Source organism: Erythrolamprus reginae, chromosome 4, assembly GCF_031021105.1.
Source record: "Erythrolamprus reginae isolate rEryReg1 chromosome 4, rEryReg1.hap1, whole genome shotgun sequence".
Classification (NCBI taxonomy): Eukaryota; Metazoa; Chordata; class Lepidosauria; order Squamata; family Dipsadidae; genus Erythrolamprus; species Erythrolamprus reginae.
The window spans coordinates 56,259,512-56,287,463 of NC_091953.1; the positions used below are offsets into that span (position 1 = coordinate 56,259,512).

The 27,952-nt window shown below is 39.1% G+C and overlaps 1 protein-coding gene across 2 annotated transcripts in view; it reads left to right on the forward strand.

Annotated features, from left to right (window-relative positions):
* Window positions 1-254: 254 nt before the first annotated feature.
* Window positions 255-27,952, forward strand: part of JAM2 (junctional adhesion molecule 2) — a 31,736-nt gene continuing 4,038 nt past the window's right edge. Inside the window, exons 1-7 of one of the 2 annotated variants that reach the window (XR_011558983.1) lie at window positions 255-728; window positions 12,586-12,651; window positions 14,842-14,955; window positions 15,994-16,146; window positions 19,754-19,959; window positions 21,852-21,954; window positions 25,258-25,392. Coding sequence is in view for 1 of the 2 variants with exons in the window: in XM_070750291.1 (XP_070606392.1) it covers window positions 662-728; window positions 12,586-12,651; window positions 14,842-14,955; window positions 15,994-16,146; window positions 19,754-19,959; window positions 21,852-21,954; window positions 25,258-25,365 (817 nt within the window). In the remaining variant the exon portion in view is untranslated. The remainder of the gene's footprint in view (window positions 729-12,585; window positions 12,652-14,841; window positions 14,956-15,993; window positions 16,147-19,753; window positions 19,960-21,851; window positions 21,955-25,257; window positions 25,393-27,952) is intronic. The other variant, XM_070750291.1, reaches the window with a different exon arrangement.

Here is a 27,952-nt window from a genome sequence, read left to right on the forward strand (position 1 = left end):
CGATGGAAAAAAAACTAATCCTTGACTCAACTTGATTTCAGACATCAGTAACAGTTGTGACAAACACGCCTAGAAACGCAGTTATTGGTTAAAACGATGCTGGCTATCGGGTGGCTCCTTGAAACGCTGAGTTAACCGAAAGCTGGAGCATCTCCATGGACCATTTCCACACTAATGTTTTACAGCGCCTTCGTACCACCGCCACCTAACCACAGTTAAGAACGGTATAAAACTTGGGCGCACCGCTTTACTTCGGTTCTAAACGCAATCTTGCTGCGATCGGGGGGGGGGGACGACGACGACGGACGGACTTCTCCTATTTGGGGCTTTCTCCACCCATCCCAAAGCGGTGGAGGGATCGCCTCAAAGGCCCCTGGTGCTTATCTCTTGCCCACTTACAAGGATCCCACCCGCCGCTCTTCTTACACACTCCCTCACGAGCCCCGGCCTACTAAAAGCAGAGCTCACCCCCTCCCCTTCACGAGGTGCGCAAGCGGAGGAAGGGAGGAGCCTCGGGGGAAGCCGGAGCCGAGGCTTTCAGCTGCTGCATCGATTTTTTTCCACCCTCCCTCAGTCCGAGGGAGCCGCCGCCGCCCCCCGCCAGGCACTTTTCTCGTTTGTCTTGGAGGGCGGGGGGAGCAGCTGTTGCTCTGGATGGAAGATGGCGAGCTGCCGCCGCCTCCTCCTCCTCCGCTGGTTTCTCTTCTATCTCGTGGGGTCTCTTGGCTGTAAGTCTTTCTCCCTCTCTTTTTTCTTTTTGGGTGGTGGTGTACGGCGCGGTGGACGGGCTATTTGCTTTCAGCCATTCAGTTCTGGGCTGTGTGGGACGATGGTTGGCTGGAGGTGGGGAGAGGAGTCTGAGCTTAGGAAGCTGCCAAACTCGACGCCGCCTTAAATATTTCCCCCTTTTTTGGCGAGGAGCATCTTGTGGCGACGGGGAGGCTCTCGGCTGTTGGCGCTTTTTTCCTTCGCCGCTTTCTCTCACTTTTGAGGGCAGGGGAATCGACGAAAAGCCCGCTCCCTCGGGTCTTACCTACTCGGTTGCTTTTGGGAAGAAGAAAAAGCGGGTAAAAGGGGGCTCTCGCTTTGATTTGATTAGCGAGCTTCGAAAGAAGGAAGAGAGGCGAGCTTGGCCATGGTTGCCGTGAGGCGTGTGCTTCTCCCGGCGACGACTGGGCAGCTGAACCGGTGGGGTTTGGGCTTCAGATGGTGCGGGGAACCCGGGAGGAGCCGAGGACACTTTTTGAGGCGACCAAAAAAAGAAGTTTGTTGGTTTGTTTTGACTGGAAAGATGCAGAGGGTGTGTGTCGTCCGTCCCCCCCCACAAATAAAAATCACCGATTCGGTGGATGGTTTTTGTGTCAGCCAAGGGTTAAACTAAATGGGAGTGAAGCTTTCCTCAACATTCTTATGTTATGTTTATACAAACTCCTACTATCCTAGACATGTTTGACAAATAAATAAATAAAACATGTTGACCCTTCATCCTTTGCCATACTTTTAAAAGGTAGGAAGATACATTGGCAAGGTAGGCTGCAGAATTGGTCTGGGCTGCCAGAGAGGTGATCCTGAGTTAACCCAACTACCTTCATAGCAAGATTTGAGATGAAGTTTACAACCCTAGAATTCGGGAGCTGGATAAAATTATGCATTTTAATGGGGTATCAATAAACCTGTTGATCTGTCAACAAAGTGATGGTCCATCAAAATATTTTAAAAAGTTTTTAACATTTCCTTTCAACTGCCCCTTTTCCCGCTGTAGGATATTGCTGTTCAATAATGTGTCAGACTAGACTAGACTAGAATAAGACTAGACTAGACTAGAATAGAATAGAATAGAATAGAATTCTTTATTGGCCAAGTGTGATTGGACAGACAAGGAATTTGTCATACGTGCATATGCTCTCAATGTACAATTAAAGAAAATATACATTTGTCAAGAATCATGAGGTACAACACTTAATGATTGTCATAGGGTACAAATAAACAATCAGAAAACAATCAATATTAATATAAATCATAAGGATACAAGCAACAAATGTCAGTCAGTGCAAGATAGAGTGCTACCTATCCTATTGATGATGAGTCTTCAGTCGGACCTAAGCATAGTACATAAAACTATTTACTACAATGCCCTACCTGTCAATGACTACTTCAGCTTCAACCACAACAATACAGGAGCACACAATAGATACAAACTTAATAGGACTTCAGCAACAGAGTGGTCAATGCCTGGAATACACTACTTGTAGTTTCTTCCCCAAGCTCTCAAAACTTTAAGACCATCTACTGTTGATCTCACCCCATTCCTAAGAGGTCTGTAATGAGCATGCATAAGTGCACCAACATGCCTACTGTCCTTGTCCTAATGTCTCCCTTTATTTGTATCCATTTCATGTATTAATAACCATGTCTAATACATGCTTGACAAAATAAATAAAAACATAATCTTATACTTCATTGCTTGTGTGTCCAATCACACTTGGCCAATAAAAATTCTATTCTATTCTATTCTATTCTATTCTATTCTAATATTTAGCTTATGCTTTGCAATTCCGTAATTGTTGCCTTATGGACTTCAGTACAATCAACAAATCATATCCCAATATTATGCCTGTGATACCTCACTAAAATGCAAACCTTTATATTTTTCTCAATAGAAATTCATTCTGTTAGTTTTGGCTCTGTTCTACTTATTGTTTTAAATGTTGTTCCTTTCAGTATGATGTCTTGTGGAAATTTGATAAGCTTTATCTGTACCTCTTCATCTATGGTGTTTGTAAAGATATTTGAGACATGAGGACAAGATAGTCCTTTTCTGTTTTATATGAAATACCTGCTAGATGCATTTAAAATTATCTTTGTTTAGTTTATATTTGCTCGCTTTTCAGAGTTGGCATGGATATTATTGAAAATGTTGCTATAAAACCCACTGTAAATTTCTAAGTAGTTTTGGTTAAAAAGTGTCACATTCTCTTAGAAACAAATTATATCAGAGGTTTCAAATATATTGTTTTGTAGTAGTTGGATTCTCATAAAAATGGACATAGCTATTGAAAACTGAAACACTTAAAAAAACCAATAATGGAATAGAATTACCACACCCAAACAATGTGTTGATCATAGATAAGTGAAGCTGGAATGCACAGCTGTCAAAATAATTTGCAATGAAATATGCACGACCATATTTCCATGCTAAACCATAGCATATATGCTAAGCTATAACCATGCTAAAATTATGCATTACACTCTGTCGGCTTAACATTGACATGGTTATGTGAGAGGTATCATTTATTTATATTGGAAGGATTGAAATCATGGCATTATAAACACACAGAAAAAGCAAGGGGCAGAGAGCAATTATAACTTTTCCACCACATATCTGCAAAATATAAAGTTCATTTTTGGAAAATGGCTAAATATGTAGTAATTATTCTTTTTGTAAATGTCTAAATAAAAACTTAAAAGCGCTACTAGCCATTTACTATTTCAGAAGTATGTAGTTGCCTGAAAACTGTCTTCTCTGAAATGTTTTTTTCTCCCTAACTAATGATTTGGTTCTTTAAAATTCCTTTAGAATATCTTGTTGCTATTTGTAATTTCATTATTTCATAAGAGCCGGGGTGGCGCAGCAGGTAGAGTGCTGTACTGCAGGCCACTGAAGCTGACTTGTAGTTCTGAAGGTCAGCTGTTCAAATCTCATCACCTGCTCAAGGTTGACTCAGGCTTGCATCCTTCTGAGGTGGGTAAAATGAGGACCCGGATTGTGGGGGCAATAGCCTTGCTCTGTTTAAAAAGTGCTATTGCTAACATGTTGTAAGCCGCCCTGAGTCTAAGGAGAAGGGCGGCATAAAAATTGAATAAATAAATAAATTATAAGAAGGAGGCAAGTGCCATGGTTCTGTTATCTATCTGTTAAACCCTCTGCAGGATTTCAGGCACTTATGCTTTACAAAGCTTATGCTTTGTAAAGTTCTATAGGAAGGAGCTATCTCATATTTACAGGTATGTCTTTGGAATTGTATTGAAATAAATCCAGGTAATTAATAATTATATTACAAAACAATTGCAAAGTGAAAGTCAGGATGCCTTTATACAGTACTTCTTTTGACTATTTTATAACTAAGGTAACTGCAGGAATTCCACAGAACTTCCTTTACTTTTGAAAAGAAGTAGTTTCATTTTCTTTTTAAAAAATATGCACATTTTGCTAGCAGCTTAAGAAGCAAAGTGCTAACCTTGAAGTAGCTTGCCCTAACATTATAACATGGCCAGGGCAGGCTTTTAGATTGGGGGTCAGTCATTGCTTTTAGTGGAAAAATTGAAAATGATAGAGAAGGTCAAAGGGTGTTGAAAAGTTGTGGAATTGTAAAAAATAAAAAGGGAGCAAATAGAAGTGAAGAGTAGAGAGGATGGTTTTAAGATGAAAAAAATATTTCAAAGAGAAAATCCTATTTTTATGATATCTAACTGCTGTGGAATCTAGGAGCTGGTAAGCAATGGGAAGAGGACTTTATTTTCAGAAATTAAACATGTTGCAATTAAAAGGCAAGCAGCTTTAGTGATATCATCAAAAGAAGGTAGAAGACTGGGAATTGCTCACCACCGCTAACACTGGTGAAAATGTGTAGAGAATAGTAATAATTACTGCTAAAATACAGGTGAAACTCTAAAAATTAGAATATCGTACAAAAGTTCATTTATTTCAGCAATGCAACAAAAGATGAAATGTAATATATGAAAGAGACTCACTATATGCAAGGCCAGATAAATCAAACTGTGATTTGTCATAATTGTGATGATCATGGCTTACAGCTCATGAAAACCCCAAATCCACAATCTTAGAAAATTAGAATATACATGGCTTGAACTATCTTGCCTTGTATGTAATGAGTTTCTCTAATATATCAAGTTTCACCTTTTAAGTTGCATTACTGAAATAAATGAACTTTTGCACGATATTCTAATTTTTCAAGTTTCACCTGTAATTTCTGAATAGTGTTTGGTTTTCAAGACTATAAGTTGCATTGGAGGACAGCACTGCAGCTGGAAAGATGACAACATGTTCAAATAAAGAACACTGGGCCTCTGTGCAACCATTTGTAGTCTTTATTATGAAGTGTGTGTGTGCACGCGCATGTGCTGTGATGCGATTAATTCTTCATCAAAGATTTCTGCATTAATTCTCCATTCCCTGCCTTACTCCTTTCTGAAATACTCATGGCTGAACATCCTACTTAAAATTTGCTGAGGGTGGTGGTGGTCTGATGATAAAATCACACTTCCGATGCATATTTTACCTAGTTAAAAATGCACTTGAAATGATAATACATGAAAAAGAAATATGCAAATGAAAGTAAAGAACCATACTAGGCATGACAATTTTTATGTAGTTTGATTCTGTGAAGGATACATTTTCCCAACATCTATTATCAAACATCTGTACAAATTAGGGCAATCAATCAATGCTGTATAAAGGCTTTGATCTAAATGTGGCTTTTAATTCATACAATAAAAATTCTCCTGATAGAATAACTATTCAGCCTTTGCTTAAGATATCATGTATAAGCAAGAAAAATAAATTTTACACTGTGGTCCTTTTTTGATAATAGTAACACTGTAACCGCCAAAATAAAAGTGAGAAAGTAATTACAGACCTATTTAGCAGCTGTATTCATTCTACTAATACAATGACTATTTCATTCTGCTTGAAATAATAGGGAACAAATTTATGTATCTACTATTTAGATCTTTTTATATCTCTGTTTATGTTGATATTAGTACGATCTGTTTACTGCTTTGGATTCAATTCCATAAAGGTACTTCAAAGTGTTTGGGATAATATGTTTTCCTGGGATTGCTTAGCAGTTTATTTCAGAAGTTTCAAATTTAGTCTACTTTCATGCTTCCACATGTTCCAGAATATGGTTTTTGGAACTGAATTTGAATCACTGCACAGATGCATACAATATAGATGTAGATATAGTATACAGTATACAGAGACATATGCATACGTATGATATATAGAGTGTTCTCACATGTATCATTGGATACAATTTATGCGAGACTTATTCTAAAAACATCTTAAGATATATCTACTTATGCACTTTAAAATGAAAAATGCACACTTTTAGGCATTTTAAATTTGTAATTTAAAAGTTTGCATATATGTGTGGATTTATTCAGCTGTTCATCAGAGAAAACCCATCACATTGCCCATTGTCAAGGATAAACAATAACCCCACTCCCACAAAACACAGAACAATAAAATTCATTTACCTACCTGAATGAAATGCTGGGAAAAGATACTGTGATGTATCTGTTTTATCAACTGGTAACCTTTCCCACACTTTTGTTGATTTTGTCATAAATTCTATACAGTATAATAGTATCAATCTATTTTCTGTAATGCTAAACTGCTTATCTTATTTTCCTGTTTATATTCAGGAAAACAGGAACGGCAGAAAAAAAATCTGTTTTTTAAAAAAAATATATTGCTACATTCACTCATTACTTTTGTAAAAAGAATTTTAAAAACCCAAAACTGTTATAATATCCATTGTCTTGGAAGACATAGCATAATAGATTTGCAAGAAATATCCTAAATATTTTTGGTTAATAAACAAATGGTTTATAATTCTGAAATTTTTAGGCTCTTTGTGTAGGTGATGCTCACTACATTTTAAAACTCCTTTCCTTTTTTCTATTAATTTTAATCTGAGTACTGAGCATTAAACTTCTTTTTTTCTTTTTTTCTAGTCACAGTTTTGATTCTGGTTAGATGTTTTGGAACTTGTCCATAATTATGAAAGATTTTCCAAATAACACATGGTGAAAGGGTTTATATAAATATTTTTTCTCCTTTGGAAAAAAGGAAAAACGCAACAAAAGTGTTCACAAAATGTACCATATTTATATGGGTGGGAATTTTTATACTATATTTTATTATTATTTAGTCACTCAGATTCAGAATGACCAGGACTCCAATTGGGCAATTCAGACCAAGGTGACAGGGACATGTCTTGGCCTTGTTATGTGGGATGAATTTGACCTGGTAACTCCTGATGAAGTGGACAAGGCCATGAGAGCTCTGAGCTCCTCCACTTGTTTGCTGGACCGTGCCCCTCGTGGCTAGTTCCGGCTAGCAGGGAAATGACATGGGGCTGGATCCAGATGTTAATGAATGCTTCCTTGAGTAAGGGGTCTTTTCTGCAGCCATTGAAAGAGGTGATTGTACAACCCCTCCTCAAGAAACCGTCCCTGGATCCAGCCAAGTCGAAGAACTTTAGGCCAGGCTCCAACCTGCCCTTCTTGAGTAAGATTGTAGAGAAGGTAGTGACGCTCCAACTCCTGTAGTCCTGGGATGAAGCTGATTATCTTGACCCTTTTCAGTCTGGTTTCAGAACCGGTCACAGCACGGAACCCACTTTGGTCACACTGATGGACGATCACTGGTGGGCCTGGGATCGGGGTTATTCCTCTATACTGGTGCTTCTTGACCTCTCAGTGGCCTTCGATACCATTGACCATGATATCCTTCTGCAGCGGCTGAAAGGGTTGGGAGTGGGAGGCACCATTCTATTGTGGTTCTCCTCCTACCTCTCTCGTAGTCAGTGTTAGCAGTGGGGTAGAGGTCCACCCACAGGCCCCTTCTTTGTGGGGTGCCTCAAGGGTCTGTCCTCTCCCCTCTACTATTTAACATTTATTTATTTATTTATTTATTTATTTATTTATTTATTTATTTATTATTTGGATTTGTATGCCGCCCCTCTCCGAAGACTCGGGGCGGCTCACAACAAGTGAAAAACAATCCAATACAATCCAATTAATTAAAATATTATAAATTTAAGAAAATCCCCTATACTAACATACACACATACAGGCATACCATATATAACTTCAACGTGCCCAGGGGGAGATGTTTATTATCTATTTATTATTTAGATTTGTATGCCGCCCCTCTCTTCATATAAATGAAGTGGCTTCATTTATATGAAGCCACTGGGTGAGATCATCCAACGGCACGGGATGCGGTATCTTCAGTACGCTGATGATACCCAGTTATACATCTCCATCCCAGGCCAATTCAGTGAAGTGATTGATGCGATGTGCCGGTGCCTGCAAGCTGTAAGGGTCTTGATGGGAGCCAACAGGCTCAAGCTCAACCCCAACAAAACCGAGTGGTTCTGGGCATTTCCTCCGAAGAACCTTCTTCGGAGGAAATGCCCAGAACCACTCGGTTTTGTTGGGGTTGAGCTTGAGCCTGTCCATCCATTGTTCTTGGGGGGGGGAAAGAAACTTTAACCCCCTCAGAAAGGGTCTGCAACTTGGGTGTCCTTCTGGATTCACAATTGAGCCTTGACCACTATCTCTCGGCTGTGGCTAGTGGGACCTTTGTCCAGGTTCACCTGGTTTACCAATTTTAGTCCTATTTGGACCAGGAGGCTCTGCGCATGGTCACTCAGGCCCTCATCACATGCCATCTTGATTATTGCAACATGCCCTGCATGGGGCTACCCTTGAAGAGTGTTTGGAAACTGCAGATAGTCCAGAATGCAGCCATGCAAGCTGTTATGAGTGTACCTAGATGCACCCATATAACACCAATGCTCCGTATGCTGCACTGGCTGCCCATTAGTCTCCCATCAAAATTCAAGGTGTTGGTTATTACTTATAAAGTCCTACATGGCTTAGGACCAAACTATTTATGGGACTGTCGCATACCTCCCACAGATCAAATAGATCACACAGAGTTGGCCTTCTCTGGGTCCCATCGACTAAGCAATGCAGGTTGGCCTTATGGAACCTGCTACCCCCCTCCCCACTACCCGATGTCCATACTGCTCCCACCCTTCTGGCCTTCCAAAAAGCCATGACGACCTGGCTTTGCTGGCAGGCCTTGGAGCCGTGAATGTCACATCTTGTCACAGCCAAATTATGAGTGATTTTGTATGTATGTCTGTTTGATTGAATAGTTTGTTACAGTTTTATAATGGGGTTTACTGTTTTTTAACTAACATTTGACTTTTTGTTATATTGTATTTTATTATTTGCTGTTGCAAGCCACCCTGAGTACCATTGGGCTTGGGCAGCATAGAAATCAAATTAATTAGATTAAATTAAATTAAATTATCTCTATTGTTGTATGGGAAAACCCAAATTTAGCTTGTTTGACATAAGAGTTTTAAGTTAAAACCAAATAATAAATGATTCATATAGATCAGTATTGGCGAACCTTTTCGGCATAGAGTGCTGAAACAGGAGTGCACATGCATGGGGGGGGGGAGAGCACCAAAAACTGGAAGAACGTCTCCCTGGCACAAATGCATGGGAGCACTGGAAACTGGAAGAGCAGTTCCCCAGTGCACATGGGCATACCGGGAATCTCAGCATCTGGTTTCTAACATGCACATGTGTGCCACTCACCTGATCTTTTGGTTCCTGGTGTGCATGCATGTGCAAAGACCAGCTGGCCAGCACACATGTGCAAGCTGGGAACTGGAAGCTCAGCTTCCCAGTGTGCACATGCATGCTGGGGAATTTCTCTTCTGATTTGCAGTGCTCCAGAGTGAGAAGACCAACAGAAAAGCAATAGGCTATGGCTGGTGTACCTGGAGAGATGGGTACTTGGTGTACCTGGTGTACCAGGTACCTGGTGTACCTGGACTTCTGGCACATGTGCCATAGGATTGTCATCACTGATATAGATGAATGCCATGAGATGGTTTCATTTTTTAAAAAAATGCATGCTTTTGGGTAACTTTGAACATTTATCTAATTTGTCAAAATGAAATTTCTAAAGTTATCTGTGTGTGTGTGTGTTTTGTGTATTCATTTATAATGAGTCTAAGACCCTGGTTCCCAACGGGCAATTTGGTTTTTAATAGGGGAAATTGGAACCTTTTAAAAATCCAATTAGTGGCCTTTTTAGGCTTCTTCCACATAGCTAGGAGTTCACTTTTTAAATAGTAAGACTTATATGTCACGGGTGGGGGGTAAGGCATGAGGATTTTAGAGATGCTTAGGTGGGGCATGGGCAAAAAAGGATTGGGAACCACTGGTCTAAGATCTCAATCTACATACAGAATATAATAGATGTTAAAATGTCATATCTACTGTTTGCCTTATATGACTCAATGTTTATTTATTTGTCAAAAAAACATGTATAGGTGACCACCTTACAAACAAGTTACTGTAGGTGGCAAACAACAGTATTAAAAAATAAATAAATAAGATGATACTTTTAATGCCATCAAACAAAATCATTTATCTACCCAATTGTTTGGAACGATTCAAATATGGACAAAAATGTCAAATCCAATCTAAACAATAACAATTGACTTCGTTTGATGGTTTTAAAGGTATCTTCACAGGAGATAAGCTATTCAAACTAAAACTGCCTTTTGCAATTTACTGTGGGGGATTTTGTCAATATCAATGTTGTTCAAGTGATGCCCTAGATGCATGATGGCGAGCCTATGGCACAGGTGCCACAGGTGGCATGTGGAGTCATATCGGAGGGCATGTGAAATGTTGTCCTATGTCAGCTCCAGCACACACACGTACACTGCTTAGCTGATTTTCGGCCTTGGGGAAAATCTGTTTCGCCCTCAGGGCACTTCAGAGAAGCTTCCCTGAAGCCATGGAGTGCAAAAAACAGCCCAATGGTCAAACCAGAAGTTTGGAAAATGCACTTCTAGTTTTCCCATTGTGCTGTTTTTCATACTCCATGGCTTCAGAAGCTTCCTTGAACTCTCTGGAGTGCAAAAAATGCAACAACGGGCAAACCAGAAGCGCATTTTTCTAAACTTCCGATTTGCCCGTTTGGCCATTTTTCACCATCCCAGGCTTCAGTGAGGTCTGTGCATGTGCATGGGGAGGATTGTGCACATGCACAGGGGCAGTGTGTGTGTGTGTGTGGGGGGTTACATGCATGAGAGAGGAGGGAAGGAGTGTAGGCATGTATACATATGCTAGCATACCCACACACCCCATTTTGGCACACAAACTGTAAAAGGTTCGCCATCACTGCCCGAGATGTTTTGGAATTGCAGACAAAGTGCCTACTTTCTTTGGTCACAATTGTTCTATTTTTATTTTCAGGTTATTTTATTATTTTCTAATTTTTTCTATTCTTTCTCTTCTTCTCTGCTGCCTCTATGTACTGCCACATTCACTTTTTTTTTGTCTTTCTTATCAACAACTGTTTTGTCTGAGCTGTTGAATGCAGATGGCTCATCTCTGTGAATTCTAAAGTCTCAGAGCACTTTAGTTTCTTCATGTTCTATTCCTCTATTTTGTGGTTCTTCCAGTTGTTGCTTGTTGGCAAGTGGTATTTCTTCCTATGCACCAAAAACAGTGTTGATTGTATCTAATTGATTTTCAGAATTCATTCATTTATTTCATAGTAATTGAAAGGGAAGAAGGGGTTGATTTATTCGCCATAGCACCTGAGAGCAGGACAAGAAGAATGAGTGGAAACGTACCAGAGAGAGATTCAACTTGGAAATAAGGAGGAATTTCTGACATTGAGCATGAGAAATAAACTTAACAGCTTGCCTCCCAGAGTTATGGATGCTCCTTGCTGGAGATTTTAAAGAAAAGATTTATCAACCATTCGTTCCAGATGTTGTTAGAACTTCTGGTTTGAGCAGGAGGTTAGACTAGACAACCTCCAAAGTCCCTTCCTGCCCCATGATGTGCATAGGGGAAGCATATAAACCCAATAAACAAACAAACAAAATTAAATAAAGCAACTGCATGCAAGAAGTTGGGTTCTGTTTGTGTTTCTTGCATTTTTGTCTTAATATCCAAGAAGTTAAGCAGGATGTTTTTGGTTCTTTCACAATGATCCCCATGAATCAAGATTGATTTGAACTCTTTGTGATGAAACAGAAATATGATCCTCTGCATCACATTGTCTTAGTTGGGCAATGTTTTTTGAGATGAATGACTATTTGACTTTTAAAATTGTTTGGAAGTTATGCCATTAAAAATAAATGAAGCTCCATCTCTTGTATACTCTCTCTCTCTTGTATGTTTATCAGTTCTTCTTTTGTGTTTCCTAATCATTAAAACAATAATGTATCTTTTTATCTAAAGTATTTAAAGTACTTTTGCCAAATGAAACCTAGTTATTCTGACATAGAGCAAATTCAACATCTTAAATGAAAGAAGAAAATTGATGTAATTTCAAATAATAAATAGGGTTGCTTCTAACATAAAATTATTACAAGAAACACTCTTCTATATAACATGGAACCTAGTTTTTAAAAAATAAGATAAATTTGTGTGTGTGTTTGAGTGTATGGGGGGTTGTATACACACACAGCCACCAAATTATACATACATACACATATACATATATACACATATAGACATGTACAAACATATGCATACACACAGAGAGACACATACACAAACTTTATTAAAAACCTAAATCCTTGATTCCTCATAGGAATCCATAAATTTACCACAAATGACACCAAGCAGTTTCAGAGTATGATTGCCAAGAAAAGGAGTTTGTTTTTTTGTTTCAGTATAGAAATAATGGATATTTTAATTTAATTTTTTCTTTCTTTTCAGACTATAAAACATATGGAATCAGCGTATACTCAGACAATAAACATGTCACAGCAAGAGAATTTGAAGGTATAGTATGCTTATTTTTTACACAAACACACATACACACACACACATATGTATGTATGAATGTATAAATAAATAAATGGAAGCTTGGACAATACATACCTTAAAAAAATCAAGTATATTTTCATTAATTTGGGCAACCTTAGCATTGTAAAAGCTTGGACCTTGAACCACTTTATTCCTTTTTATTTAAAGAATTTGTTGTCTCAAAAATGTCTGCATCTTTCCTTCTTGAATTTTTTGTTGTGAATTCTCCATTCCAAAATTCACTTTTTAAAATGTTTATTTTGCTTTATTTTTATCACTGTGTACTTCAGAAACATTTTTGCTTGGTTTGTAATATTATACCTTTCAATTTTCATTAAATTGTTTAATTTCTCTTATTTTCTCTTAAGAAATACCAATGAGAAATTCAATTTGAAAACACTTATTTGAAGTGTTTGAAGATATGTGAAAAAAATGTGAAAAAATTAAGTGAGTTTTTTCCTCATGAGCATGTTAAATGATAGATTTTATATTCTCTGTTTCAACAGTCCTCATTAAAATTCATGCACACACTACAATTTTTTTTTAAAAAAAACCTAAAGGAATGGGGGGGGAGAGACATTATGAAAACAGAAATGCTTTGATTAATAACCTTTATTCTTCAAAGAATAAAAATACTCTGACCTTCTGATAAATAAATTTCAGGAAAAGCACCGCCTAGCCATTTCCACTACTTGGCTCGAGAAGTCTGTTATAGTAACATTGTTTATATTTTCTAAGAATATAACATCTTATCAGTAAACCTTTCTTTTAAACAGTGCCTTTTGAAAATGTTTGAAAGAGTGTTCTTGAAAAATGATAGCATGGGTATTCCTAGAATTCAGGAATTCTAATAAATATTGAAAATGAGCATTCTGTAAGATGAAAATTTTAATTTGCAGGGTAGCAAGGTTTTCCCCACATGTTGCATAATAAACCCCATGTTAGTATACTGTACAGTGATCCCCCGAGTTTCGCGATCTCGATCTTTGCGAAACGCTATATCGCGATTTTTCCACCCGATGACGTCACTCCCTTCCTTTCTCATCTTTCTTTCTCTCTCTCTTTCTCTATCTTGCTTCTTCCTCTCTCACACTCTCTTCCTCCCTCTCTCATCTCTTTCTTTCCTTCTCTCTCTTTCTCTATCTCTCCCCCTCTTGCTCTCGAGCGGCAAGCGAGCAGCCGGGCGGGCGGGCGAACGGGCAAGCGAGCAGCCGGGCGGGTGAACGGGCAAGCCGAGCGGCCGGGCGGGCGGGCGAACGGGCAAGCGAGCAGCCGAGCGGGCGGGCGAACGGGCAAGCGGAGCGGCCGGGTGAACGGGCAAGCGGAGCGGCCGGGCGGGCGGGCGAACGGGCAAGCGGCAAGCGATCTTGGGGTTTCCCCTTTGCCTGGGCGGCGGGAAGACCCAGGGAAGGTTCCTTCGGCCGCCCAACAGCTGATCTGCTCCGCAGCGCGGCAGCAGCGAGGAGCCGAAGATGGGGTTTCCCCGTTGCCTGGGCTGTTGGGCGGCCGAAGGAACCTTCCCTGGGTCTTCCCCACCGCCCACACGCAAACTCCACCATCTGCGCATGTGCGGCCATGAAAAAAAAGGGTGCGCATGCGCAGATGGTGTTTTACTTCCGCACCGCTATATCGCGACAAATCGAGTTTCGCGAGGGGTCTTGGAATGGAACCCTCGCGAAACTCGGGGGATCACTGTACTTCAGATGCATGGACAAACTTTGTTGCATTCCAACATTTTATTGCATGCATGCATAAAATACTTAAATTTGACAGACTTCTACATTAATGGATACCATTCCCTATTTCGAGTTAAAGTGAGGGTTTGCTTATACTTTTGAGATTTATTCTTACTCTGTCCACCATTGTGTGTTATACTTGGAAGTTGACATAGGCTGACAACTAAAAGGTCTGACAAATGTATCAATTTAAAACAAGGTCTAAGAAAGAATGCACCACCATTTATAATAGACTCACATGGAATTACATGATATTTCAGACATTATGAAAATGAGGTATGTTACATTCAGGTAACTAATCCCTGTTCAAAATACAGTTTGTGAAATGTCATTCAGAATCATCTTATTGAAGTCAGTTTTCATGTTATGCTGGTTGTTTTGCACTGTACGATTTACGAAAACAATCATCTCTTTCTCTTCTTCCCTGTAGGGGTGTCTCTGAGTTGTAAGCACAATATAAAGAAGGAAATTGGTGCAAGAGTTGAATGGAAAATGATTAAAGGCTCCACTGTCTCATTTGTCTTCTTGAATGGTGTCTTTGTAGGTAAGCAAATATTTTGTGGTTGTTTATGCATTGATTTGGTATTTGTAGCATGTTAATGATCCCAAATGTAGAATCAGTTAGAGGTCAAATAAAGGTAGATTTTATTTCCTGTATTTCATCACCCTTCCAAGATTTTCAAGGAAATACGTGCTGTCCCCATTTTATCCTCACCACATCGTGTGAGAGATGTTGGGCTGAGAGATAACCATTGGTCACCCAATAAATGGCTTGTTTTTCTGTATATAATATTTTGACTGTCATGGATTGAGCTTGGACTTTAGCAGCTATTCTGATCAAACTATCACCACTAGTATTTGGATAAATGGCTGCTGACTAAAGTGAGTGTAACCAGATATAACCTTTTTTATTTGCATGCTTCCAGGTGCTTAGAGGAATACAAAGAAAAGATAAGTATGTGGTTTACATATGTGACAACTTCAGTCCTAGCTTGGCTAGGATGGTCTAACACTGCTCTTGTGGGTCCTGGTTTAAGCAAATCTCTTTTGGGAAGAGGCTTTTCTAGAGTTGGGACATGCAGAGAATTTGGTAATGATGGCATAAATACATGTCTGGGTACATTGGAGAAAGATTATGATGGGGTATTCACCCTTAAGAGGATTTTAGTGAAAATATAAAATATAGTCCTGATCCTATCCTAGCCACCTTCCCGTACCCACGTGGAATATGGATTGAACAGACAATATTCTCTTTATGGGAAGAACTATGGACTGTAGCAAACAAAGACTGTTAAAGCCACTCCCTCAACTGCTGACAGCAGGAAAAGAAAAATGAAATGTAGTTGCATCTGTTTTGTCTGAAAAAAATTTTAAAAAATATTTTTAAAAAGTTAATACAAAATACAAAAAAGCTATAAAATCATAACAAAATGTCCTTTGGGGAATGGAAAGCAACTGTGTGCTATACAGTTTTGTATCATACTTTTACATAGAAATCAGTCATCCAAGAATCTCTAGCTAGCTGCCATCAATTCTTCCTCCATCCCTCTCATTTCTCTCTCTAAATGTTATTGTTTTCCAGGTAATTTTAAAGATCGAGCTGAAATATTGTACTCAAGCATTCATATTAAAAATGTGACCAGAAAGGATTCTGCAAAATATCGATGTGAAATTAGTGCACCTACAGAACAAGGACAAGGAACAGGGGAAGTTGAAATCTCTCTCTTAGTCTTGGGTAAGAAATCTAAACGATCTTATCAGCAGTTTAAATTAAATTTTAATTTTAATTCTGCAAAGGCAGCTTCATTTTTCTTTACATTTAATTTGAGAGCTGATAAAGATGAAATACAAGAATATTACAATTTTATGAAAAAAGCCTTTTAAGTTAAATAAAGGCATCTATTAAAATGAGGGTTAATTTTATTTTAATTTTATTTATTTTGTCAAATACGTTAATGGTGGTATATAAAGATATAACAATGTTTATATACATGATATTGGTACTAATAATAGAAAAACATTAAGACAGGAATGGTAGGCACGTGGTACACTTATGCACACCCCTTACAGACCTCTTAGGAATCAGGTGAGGTCAACAGTGGATAATTTAACGGTAAAGTTCGGGGGGGGTGATGATACTACAGAGTCAGGAAGTGAGTTCCATGCATTAACTACTCTGTTGCTAAAGTTGTATTTCCTACAGTCGAGTTTGGAGCGGTTTGCCCATGTATTGTTGTGGTTGGAGCTGAAGTAGTCATTGACAGGAAGGACATTGTAGCACATGATTTTATAGGCTATGCTTAGGCCGGGTTTAAGACAACGCAGGGCCGCCGATAGACCGGTATTACTGGGAGTGGTGTAACGGGCCCGGCGAAATTGAAAAATGGGGGGGGCGGCGCCCACCAAAAACTCCCCAACCCCGATTGCGACGAACTCTGCCTCTGCGGAGCTTCTCCGACAGCCCCGCACCTTCTTCCCACCCCCGCGAGGAAAGAAGGCAGGGAGGCCGGCAGACAGGCAGGGAGCCCCGATGGCATCCGCGGAAGGAGGAGTCACCACGGGGGTCCGGAAGTCAAGCCGCGCTGCTGGGGAAGTGGAATTGAGGAAGCCGAGAGAGGGCTGAGCCCGGCCGGCTTCTCTGCCGGTCTTGTGTCCCCCCCGAGGATTGCGAGGGCAAGAGAGCCGCGCCTTTCGGCCTCCGGAGGTGCTGGGCCGTGGGTTGGGGGGGGCGTGAACACCGCCCGCCGCCCGAAGCCAGTAGCTTCTTTTCGCTTGCATTCCTGCTGCTGGCGCTGGGAGCAGGTAAGCGCGAGGGGGAGGCAAGTGGAGATCCAGGTCCCTCTTTTCATGCATCTGCTCAGTGAGCCTTTCTTTGGAGTTGCCTTTTTCTTTCTTTCTTTCTTTCTTTCTTTCTTTCTTTCTCTTTCTCTCTTGCTCTTTCATTCTTTTTTCTTTCTCTTTCTTTCTTTCTTTCTCTTGCTTTCTCTCCTTCCTTCTCTCCTTCCATTTCTTTCATTCCCCCTCTCTATTTTTATTTATCTTTCATTCTTTCTTTCTTTTCTCTTTCTTTCTTTCCTTCTTTCTTTCTTTTGTTTCTTTTTCTTTCTTTCTTTTCTTTCTTTTTCTTTCTTTCTTTCTCTCTTGCTCTTTCATTCTTTTTTTCTTTCTCTTGCTTTCTCTCCTTCCTTCCCTCCTTCCATTTCTTTCATTCTCCCTCTCTATTTTTATTTATCTTTCATTCTCTTTCTTTCTTTCTTTTCTCTTTCTTTCTTTCCTTCTTTCTTTCTTTCCTTCTTTCTTTCTTTTGTTTCTTTTTCTTTCTTTCTCTCTTTCTCTCTTGCTCTTTCATTCTTTTTTCTTTTTCTTTCTTTCTTTCTTTCTTTCTCTTGCTTTTTCTCCTTCTTTCCCTCCTTCCATTTCTTTCATTTCCCCTCTCTCTTTTTATTTCTCTTTCATTCTCTTTCTTTCTTTCTCTTTCTTGCTTTCTTTCTTGCTCTTTTTCTTTCTCTCTTTTACCTTCCCTTCCTCTATTTCTTCTTTTCTTTCTCCTTCCTACCTTCTTCCCTCCCTCCCTTCAGTCCTTCCTCTCTTACTCTCCCCTTTCATAAGTTTCCTTGCTTCCTTCCTCTGTTCCTGTCCCTTCCCCCTTTCTTTCTTTCTTTCCTTCCTTCCCTCCATCCATTTCTTGCTTTCCTTTTCCTTCCTCCCTTCTTTCCTCCCTCACTCCCTTCTTTCACTCCTTCCTCTCTTACTCTCCCCTTTCACACCTTTCCTTGCTTGCTTTGCACCCTTCCTCTGTTCCTGTCCCTTCCCTCTTTCCTTCCTTCCTTCCCACCCTCCATCCATTCATTCACCCATTCCTCTCTTGATCGCCCCTTTTACCCTTCCTTCCTTCCTTCCTTCCTCCTTCCTTCCTTCCTTCCTTCCTTCCTTCATAGCTCGCCCTCGCCTTTCTTCCCTTCCTTCCAGATGGGAGTGCCCCCTCAAGACACCTGCCCGACTGCTGGTACCCTGCTTTTTCTCTCCCCTCGTCCTTTCCAGCTCCTCGCCAGTGGCTGCCAGGTGTGGGATCCCCTTCCCCTCTCCCCTCGCTAGAAAGCACATGGTTTTGTCAACAAGGCCTCTTCCAAGAAGGGAGAAGTGCCAATGAGCCGTAAATAAGCCATGCTCCGCCTGACCAATGCCAGGAGGCTCTTTCTTTCCCTTGCCGCTCCCGCTTCTTTCTTTCTCCTGGATGAGTCCACACAATCGGCTTAACCCAGTTCCTGAAATAGCCTATGGCAGTGTTTCCCAACCTTGACAACTTGAAGATATCTGGACTTCAACTCCCAGAATTCCCCAGCCAGCATTCGCTGGCTGGGGAATTCTGGGAGTTGAAGTCCAGATATCTTCAAGTTGCCAAGGTTGGGAAACACTGACCTATGGGACCGCCTCGCTTGGCGTGAAGCGGGAAATGATCCCCAGGGGATGGAGTGGCTCGGCGACTTAAAATAGTTTTAAAATGGCGGGGGGGGGGGGGCAGACACTTAGGCTGTATGGGGCCCCAAAATTCCTGATGGTGGCCCTGAGACAACGTAGTTCTAAGCTTTCTAAGCCTAAGATTTCGAGTTTGGTTGCGTAGGGTATTGTGTTGTGTGTGGAGTTAAATGACTGTAAATTAAATGACTATAAATGAGAAAGCTAGGAAAATTAGGGAAACGTGTTAGGTACCTTAAACAAATTAGCTATACTTTGTTTAAGAGGCGTAGTGGTGCAGTGATTAGAATGCACCAGCTCAAGGTTGACTCAGCCTTCCATCCTTCTGAGGTTGGTAAAGTGAGAAGACCCAGATTATTGGGGAAAATATGCTGACTCTGTAAAGCACTTGGAGAAGGCTGTAAAGCATCATGAAGTGGTACATAAATCTAAGTGCTATAAAAATTGCTGTAAAAATAAACAACCAAGTTTGGAAAGAAGGTCAATTTATTGCTGAACAGAACCACTAGCATTTGTGTTTCTGAGTCAGCTGAACCAGAATCACAAACCCAGGTGATTCTGTTCATCAATAAATGGTCCTTCTTTCCAATCTGCCTCCAGCCTCCATGTTGTTTACAGCATCTTTCTCCCTGTTTGGAACTGAACCAGGTAGATTTTCCTTCCAACCCTGAGAGAAAATATATGTGGAAAATACAACTGATATACTGATATAATATTTTGTTATTAATTGATTTAAGATTATAATCAGCAAAAAAGCAGATGTTTTATATAAACACCATTCAAACTTTCATTTGACTAACTTGTTAAGATATATTCAGATTTAGAAATATGGGTATTTGTTTTAGATATGTGACATAATTTTCTAGTGCCACCATCTGCTCCTGTTTGTGAAGTGCCTATCTCAGCTCTGACTGGGACAGTAGTAGAATTGCGATGCAAAGAAAGTGAAGGCGTGCCAGCTTCAAAATACAGATGGTATCGGAATGGTGCTAGACTGCCTGAGAACACAGGATTTTGGCTGTTCAGAAAAGAAAAGAGTTCTTATACTCTGAATACTACAACAGGAACCTTGGTAAGTTTACATTTCTTAAATGACCCTTAGTGTGTGACGTTCCAGGCTTCAAAACTATTCAAGCTATATTGTAGCAACATTGAGGAAATTCAAAATGGAACTATAGAAAAAACAAAACAAAACAAAAGGAAAGCCAACTGCTAAGATGTTTCACATCAGGAATATTTTAATTGCAAGTTCAGCTATGAGAAAAATGCATTCTGAATTAAATTATTGGGATTGAACAGATGCAAGAATGCAACACTACTTCAACACTAGTTATTTTAGAAATGTTTTGTATATACAGTGGTACCTCATCTTACGAGCGCCTCTTCTAACGAACTTTTCAAGATACGAACCTGGAGTTTAAGATTTTTTTGCCTCTTCTTCCGAACTATTTTCACCTTACGAACCCAAGCTGCTGCTGCTGGGATGAAGGGGTTTCTTTCCCCCCCCTTTTTTGAAGAAAGAAAAGGGAGGGGCGGCTTGGAGGGGGAAAAGACTGCATTTAAATAATTAGGAGAACAGCGTGTTTGCAGAGGCACTGACAGGGTGTCTTTTGAAGAAAGAAAAGGGAGGGGCCGCTTGGAGGGGGAAATGACTGCATTTAAATAACTAGGAGAACAGCGTGTTTGCAGGAACTGAAAGGGTGTCCTTTGAAGAAAGAAAAGGAAGGGGCCGCTTGGAGGGGGAAATGACTGCATTTAAATAACTAGGAGAACAGCGTGTTTGCAGAGGCACTGAAAGGGTGTCTTTTGAAGAAAGAAAAGGGAGGGGCCGCTTGGAGGGGGAAATGACTGCATTTAAATAACTAGGAGAACAGCGTGCTTGCAGAGGCACTGAAAGGGTGTCTTTTGAAGAAAGAAAAGGGAGGGGCGCCCCCCTTGCCTTTCTTCCTTCCCACTCACCCTTTAGCCTAGCCTTGCTTCTTCCACCCACCCCCTTTAGCTGCTCCTCCCTGCCCTCTGTTCGCCTCCCTTCTAAAGTTTGGGATTTTCCTGAAGGATTTGCACGCATTATTTGCTTTTACATTGATTCCTATGGGAAACATTGTTTCATCTTACGAACTTTTCACCTTACGAACCTCCTCCTGGAACCAATTAAGTTCGTATCATGAGGTTCCACTGTATTCTATTGAATGTTAACTGGGAAGTATACACCATTACTGCAGAAATGGGTATTGAAAACTTCCCTTCATTTGGATCTCAAACTAATTTCTGCCTACAAATCCATTATGAAGTCCACTACACATACAGGATTATTTTCAAAGGCCTCTTGGTAATAAAATCTGCCTGAACAGGGATCCTGAATCTCATCTCACTTTGAAGACAATACTAGCAAAACAGTACTGTATTGTCTTGATTGTGATAAAATCAGGCTTGAAATACAAACTTCATCACTGAGCATGTGCTGAATTCTTACGGAACAGGAACCTTAGCTAAATAGAAAAACTGTAGCTTATATTTTGGATCTGTTTTAATTGGCACTACTCTGGTATTTTATCACTTTATTCTTACATGATTAGTACATTTAAAAAAAAAGAGTATCAGTTTGCATATAACAAATAATTAACTTTCTATATCTGATACATACTTTGAAGAAATTAAAGCCAAAATGTGTGGTGATTTCCAATCCATTTTTTTTACATCCAACTTTCATTTATCTCTATTTTATCTTATCATCTTTCAGTCTGATATATACAATCCCATCCACTTTTTAGAATTTGATGGCACCTTTGGCATATGTTTCCTCTGAAAAACTAGTTTACTTCATTAAATTAGCTGCCAGATATTGGCATATTGTACATACATATTTCTAAATAATGCAAAGGAATATATAGGAAATTTTTAGATGTAATTGTTCATTAATATTATACCCGATAGTGAGTTATGCTGTATTTTCTTTTAAACTAGCTGTTCAATACTGTTTCAAAGAATGACACTGGGGAATACTACTGTGAAGCTGATAATAAAGTTGGTCGGCCTAAAAGATGTCCTGTTAAGAGGATGCAAGTGGGTAAATATCAAATGCAAATAAGGCCAGAAAATGTTTCTATGAAATTGTTATGTTAAAGAGAATTTATTGTCCAGAACCAATTTAATTTTTTTTAAAAGCACTATTTTTACAAGCTTACCACTTACATTTTCTAAGGACCAATCTTATTTAAGTCTGGGACTTATGCACAGAATTTCTATCAACTAAATTTTAGGGTAATGAATACTAATCTTAACACATCACAAGCAGTCCTCTACTTATAATTGTTCATTTACTGACTGTTTGAAGTTAAAAGTGACACTGAAAAAAATGACCAGTTTATAGGCGGTTTTTAGGTGGGCCAGCACTAGACCCCCTTTGCTGATCTGCAAATAGATCAGCAGATTATGCTGTTAATATGGCACTGCACTATATTTTACAGCATCTTGAATCTTCAAGGACATATGCAAGGGTCCTCTTTGTAGACTTCAACTTGGCATTCAATACCATAATTTAAGATATTATTATCAGTAAACTGACTCAGCTAACTATGCCTGACCACACTTGTAAACTCATAAGCTTTCTAACAGATAGGAAGTGGCAGGTGAAGCTAGGCAAAATCACATCTGATACCTGTACAATTTGTACAGGTGCCTTCCCGGGCTGTGTGATCTTTCAATTACTCTCTTCTCTCTGTACCAACAACTACATCTCAAAATGATCTCTCTGTTAAAGTTTGTAGATGATACAATAGCCATTTGATCTCATTTAAGACAATGATGAATCTGCACATGGGCAGGAAGTTGAACAACTGGTCCTGTGGGGCGGCCAGAACAATCTTGAACAAACTCAAAAGAGTAGAGATGATGGTAGATAGTAGATTCTACCACCTCTTGCAGTACTAGACAACATAGTATCAACAGTACAAACCTTCAGGTATCTGGGTTCTATAATCTCTCAGGTCTTGAAATGAACACCTAACATCAGAAGCATCATCAAAAAAGCACAACAAAGAATATTCTTCCTGTCCCAACTCAGAAAGCGCAACTGCCCAAGGAGCTGCTGGTACACCCAGTTGCTGTGTTAGCAAAAACTTCAGAAGAGAAGGATTTAGGGGTAGTGATTTCTGACAGCCTCAAAATGGGTGAGCAGTGTGGTCGGGCAGTAGGAAAAGCAAGTAGGATGCTTGGCTGCATAGCTAGAGGTATAACAAGCAGGAAGAGGGAGATTGTGATCCCCTTATATAGAGCGCTGATGAGACCACATTTGGAATACTGTGTTCAGTTCTGGAGACCTCACCTACAAAAAGATATTGACAAAATTGAACGGGTCCAAATACGGGCTACAAGAATGGTGGAAGGTCTTAAGCATATAACGTATCAGGAAAGACTTAATGAACTCAATCTGTATAGTCTGGAGGACAGAAGGAAAAGGGGGGACATGATCGAAACATTTAAATATGTTAAAGGGTTAAATAAGGTCCAGGAGGGAAGTGTTTTTAATAGGAAAATGAACACAAGAACAAGGGGACACAATCTGAAGTTAGTTGGGGGAAAGATCAAAAGCAACGTGAGAAAATATTATTTCACTGAAAGAGTAGTAGATCCTTGGAACAAACTTCCAGCAGACGTGGTTGGTAAATCCACAGTAACTGAGTTTAAACATGCCTGGGATAAACATATATCCATCCTAAGATAAAACACAGGAAATAGTATAAGGGCAGACTAGATGGACCATGACGTCTTTTTCTGCCGTCAGTCTTCTATGTTTCTATGTTTCTATGTAATATTAGTGAAAGAGTTTTGAAACTCTGTTAACAGGCTGCTTTTGTAATCTACTCATAGAAAATTTACCACAGCATCTTATCTATCCCAAATCATCCCAAAAGTGATAAACAAATCATTCTGGATTAAATATCTGTGTTTGTTTCTTAATATTGCCCTAGTCAATTGTTATTTAATTAAATATAGTAAATTCAGTCTCCAAAATAAGTCAATCTTCTGTTCAAATTACAAGCAGAAGTAATTGCCAATTAACTGTAATAAATCCATTCAGTTTCCCTCAGACTTTGAAGAGATCTGGAATCTGTCTTTTTCTTTTTAGTCAAAGCCATAACATTAAAGGATGTCGAGGCTTAAACTTCACAACAACATATGAAATGGGAACAGCGAATGAAATCCACTTCGTTGATTTTCTTTGAAGTCAATCAAAGTCCTTTCGTGTATCTTCATCCACATCCAAAGATAAAGTTTCAGATATTAATAGTGGTGTTAATATAATTGTTAATTTAACAATCATTAAAGTTTAATCAAATATTCAAGAGAGGAACACAACAAGAAGCTGCACACCACCTCATTCTCCTTTCTTAGGTTTCAGAGACTGTTCAGCTATCTTAATCTCTGAAATTTAGTCAGGGAACAAAGAACCAAAAAAGTATGTTTGCCTCTATATATCAATCCAAGATTATAAGGAAAGTTCAATGGATTAAAAAAATACAGAATTCAGTGGTGAGAGTCTAAAATCTTTTCACCATCTGCAAACATTTCCATGCTTTCCATACAGAAGAAACAGGTTATCCAAAACAACATATATCAAGAGAAAAAAAGAGAAAAGAAAATTAGAATGCAGCAAGGGGTCCAGATAAATCAGCATTCAACCTTTTAACCAACCTTTTAAAACAACAAGTACACTATTTTATCTGCTGAGGTTTTAAATCATGTATTCTGTATTTCTTGGAAATATTGATTGGCTACTGCCAGAAGAATTATCTATTTGATATAGTGACCATTTAAATTCTACCTTTATTGTTGCGGCAGTTTTCTGTTTTGGTCTCACATTATTTCCAACTACATTAACTTGGCACCTGACATTTAGAATCAAACCTTTTGGGAAGAAGTGAGAATTTTGCTCTCTTCATAGCTAAATCTTTCAGAACATAATTTTCTGTAAGATGTTCACAAGGGAAGAAAATTGGAAAAAAAATTAAAGCATTCTTCAAAGTGACTTCACTGCATACTTAAGACTTCACAGACCTCACTTCATTCATCTTTGTAACAATTATTTTCTATAGTACTGAAGAATTTCAGTGATTACCATATTGGAAAATTATGGAGATAAGAACAGAGATAGAAGCTTAGATAAGGCCACTCAATAAACTCATAACGATGGTGAATACTGAACTTTCATTGTTTACATGCAACAACATATAAGGTCTTTTATTAATGTTCTCATTTAAGATTGAATGTTAGTCATTGCTGCCTTCTCAAGATGATTTGATTGACATAACTACTTTGGATATTGCATCCCTTTTTGATATATTGGTATTTATTTTGTTTTGAATTTTAGATGACCTTAATGTAAGTGCTATCATAGCTTCGGTGGTCATTGTGGCTTTAATAATGGCTTCCTGTGGTCTTGGGGTATATTATGCACAGAAGAAGGGTTATTTTTCAAGTAAGTAGAATTTACCATTTCTTTGAAGTACAGTGTTCCCTCGCTTTTCGTGGGGGATGCGTTCCGAGACCGCCCGCGAAAGTCGAATTTCCGCGAAGTAGAGATGCGGAAGTAAATACACTATTTTTGGCTATGAACAGCATCACAAGCTTTCCCTTAACACTTTAAACCCCTAAATTGCAATTTTCCATTCCCTTAGCAACCATTCAGATTATTACTCACCATGTTTATTTATTAAAGTTTATTAAAAAAAATATTTATTAAAGACAGATGAAAGTTTGGCGATGAAATATGACATCATCGGGTGGGAAAAACCGTGGTATAGGGAAAAAACCCGCAAAGTATTTTTTAATTAATATTTTTGAAAAACAGTGGTATAGATTTTCCGTGAAGTTCGAACCCGTGAAAATCGCGGGAACACTGTATTACAGATATTTCATTGCCTACTTGTTTGTGAACTGTAGTTACAGTTAATACAACAGAAGTGGTAGTCTTCATGGGGGATGGGAGCGAATAAAAATGGTGCACATCTAATAACTGGATGTTCAAAATCCAACCCTTTTTTATGCACACTGGATTCATTGTTTATATTAATAAGGACTAGGTGATGATGTTGACATCCCACTCACTGCCAAACACAAACACATGCTTTGCTTCTTTTATCATGATTACAATGCCTCATTGCAAATCTTTAGAGTAGCTGCATTTCCCCCAAAATTATGTCTGCTATATTGATTACTATATCAAGATCTGCTACATTTGTCCCCCCACCCCCACCCCCGTGTATACCTAGATACCTATTTGGAATTCAATCTGAACCATTATTTGAACCCTAACAGGTGCATTCTGGATTATAAAATGCAATTATGCATATACTGTACTAGCAATTTAAGAATGGATGCAATTTTCTTTACGCAAAGAGTGATGTTTAGACAGCAGTGCAGAATTTTCATTGTTAACTCCCTCTGCTGGATTAAACATAGAAGCACACTCATTTACAAAAGACTGCTGAAATTTTAAAAAATGACGTAAAACTATTCAATGCCACCAATACTAAAGATTTGACTATATATCAGAATGGTCAAACAAGTGGCAACTTCAAAACTCAATCAACAAATGCTCAGTCTTACACATTGGCAAAAATGATCAGAACACAAAAAACTAGATGATCACAAACTTGTTGATGATCCTCAATCAGCAAAGGACCTTGGAGTACTTATTTATTTGTTTATTTTGTGCAATACACAATAATACACAATGAAGGTTATAGAGGATATAGTAGAGAAGAAATATGAGATATAGGAGAGACTATAGGACAGGGGACGGAAGGCACTCTAGTGCGCTTATGTACGCCCCTTACTGACCTCTTAGGAATCTGGAGAGGTCAACCGTGGATAGTTTAAGGGTAAAATGTTGGGGGTTAGGGGATGATACTACAGAGTCCGGTAATGAGTTCCACGCTTCGACAACCCAATTACCAAAGTCATATGTTTTACAGTCAAGTTTGGAGCAGTTAATATTAAGCTTGAATCTGTTGTGTGCTCTTGTGTTGTTGCGGTTGAAGCTGAAGTAGTCTTTGACAGGCAGGACATTGCAGCATACGATCTTGTGGGCAATACTTAGATCATCTTTAAGGCATCATAGTTCTAAGATATCTAAGATAAGAGTACTTATCTGTAATGAACTAAGTGTCAGAGTCCACTGCAACACCATTGCTAAGAAGGGATTAAAAGTGGTTAACTTAATCTTGCATAGCTTCTTCTCTGGTAATACTGTACTTCTAACCAGTGCATATAAAACATTTGCTAGATTAATACTCGAATACAGCTCATCTGTCTGGAATCCACACTGTTGTACATACTCTTGATCGGTTGGAGGATGATGAAGATATTGAGGACTCAGATTCAGATAGTGTTTATGAAGTAGTGGGGGGCCTGGGGTTACAGGTAGTAGAACAGGTGGGAGGCCAGCCACAGGATGGGGCTATGAGTTCAGGATTTAGTGAGGGATTATCAGACGTGCGCTGGGTTAACCCTAAATTCAGAAGGATTCAGAAACGTAGAGAGCAAAGGTCTGGAAGATATTAAGGAGAGGAAAGGGTTAAATATTGTAGTGAGGGATTTGGCACATCAGGGGGCTAGTGGAGAAGAAGGATGGAGTTTCAATGTTGCTGAAAAGAAATATGGAGGTGTTTTTGCCATGCTAAGGTAAGCCAAGTATTTTGTATTGTATTTAGTCAGTGCTACTGTCTTTTTTAAAGCTATGTAGTTAGGAAATAAATCTTGTCTAAGTGAAGCAGGAAAAGGAATGTGAGAAATGCGGCTAAGAGAGAGATAACGGACCGAGTGATGTCTGGAATGTGTTGAAAATACAGGAGAGCAGAGAAATAAACGGAGTTGCTTTATTCATGAAATGATGCATTTAATGAGAGTTATTTGTAATTACTAAACTTCTACCAGAAACCAGAACAACACACTATATATCAGACATTAGTACAATTGAGAATGTTCAGAGATATTTCATGAGATGAGACTTGAAATTTTGGGCCTAGAAAACTTAGAACTCCGCTGCTTTCGATCTGACCTAA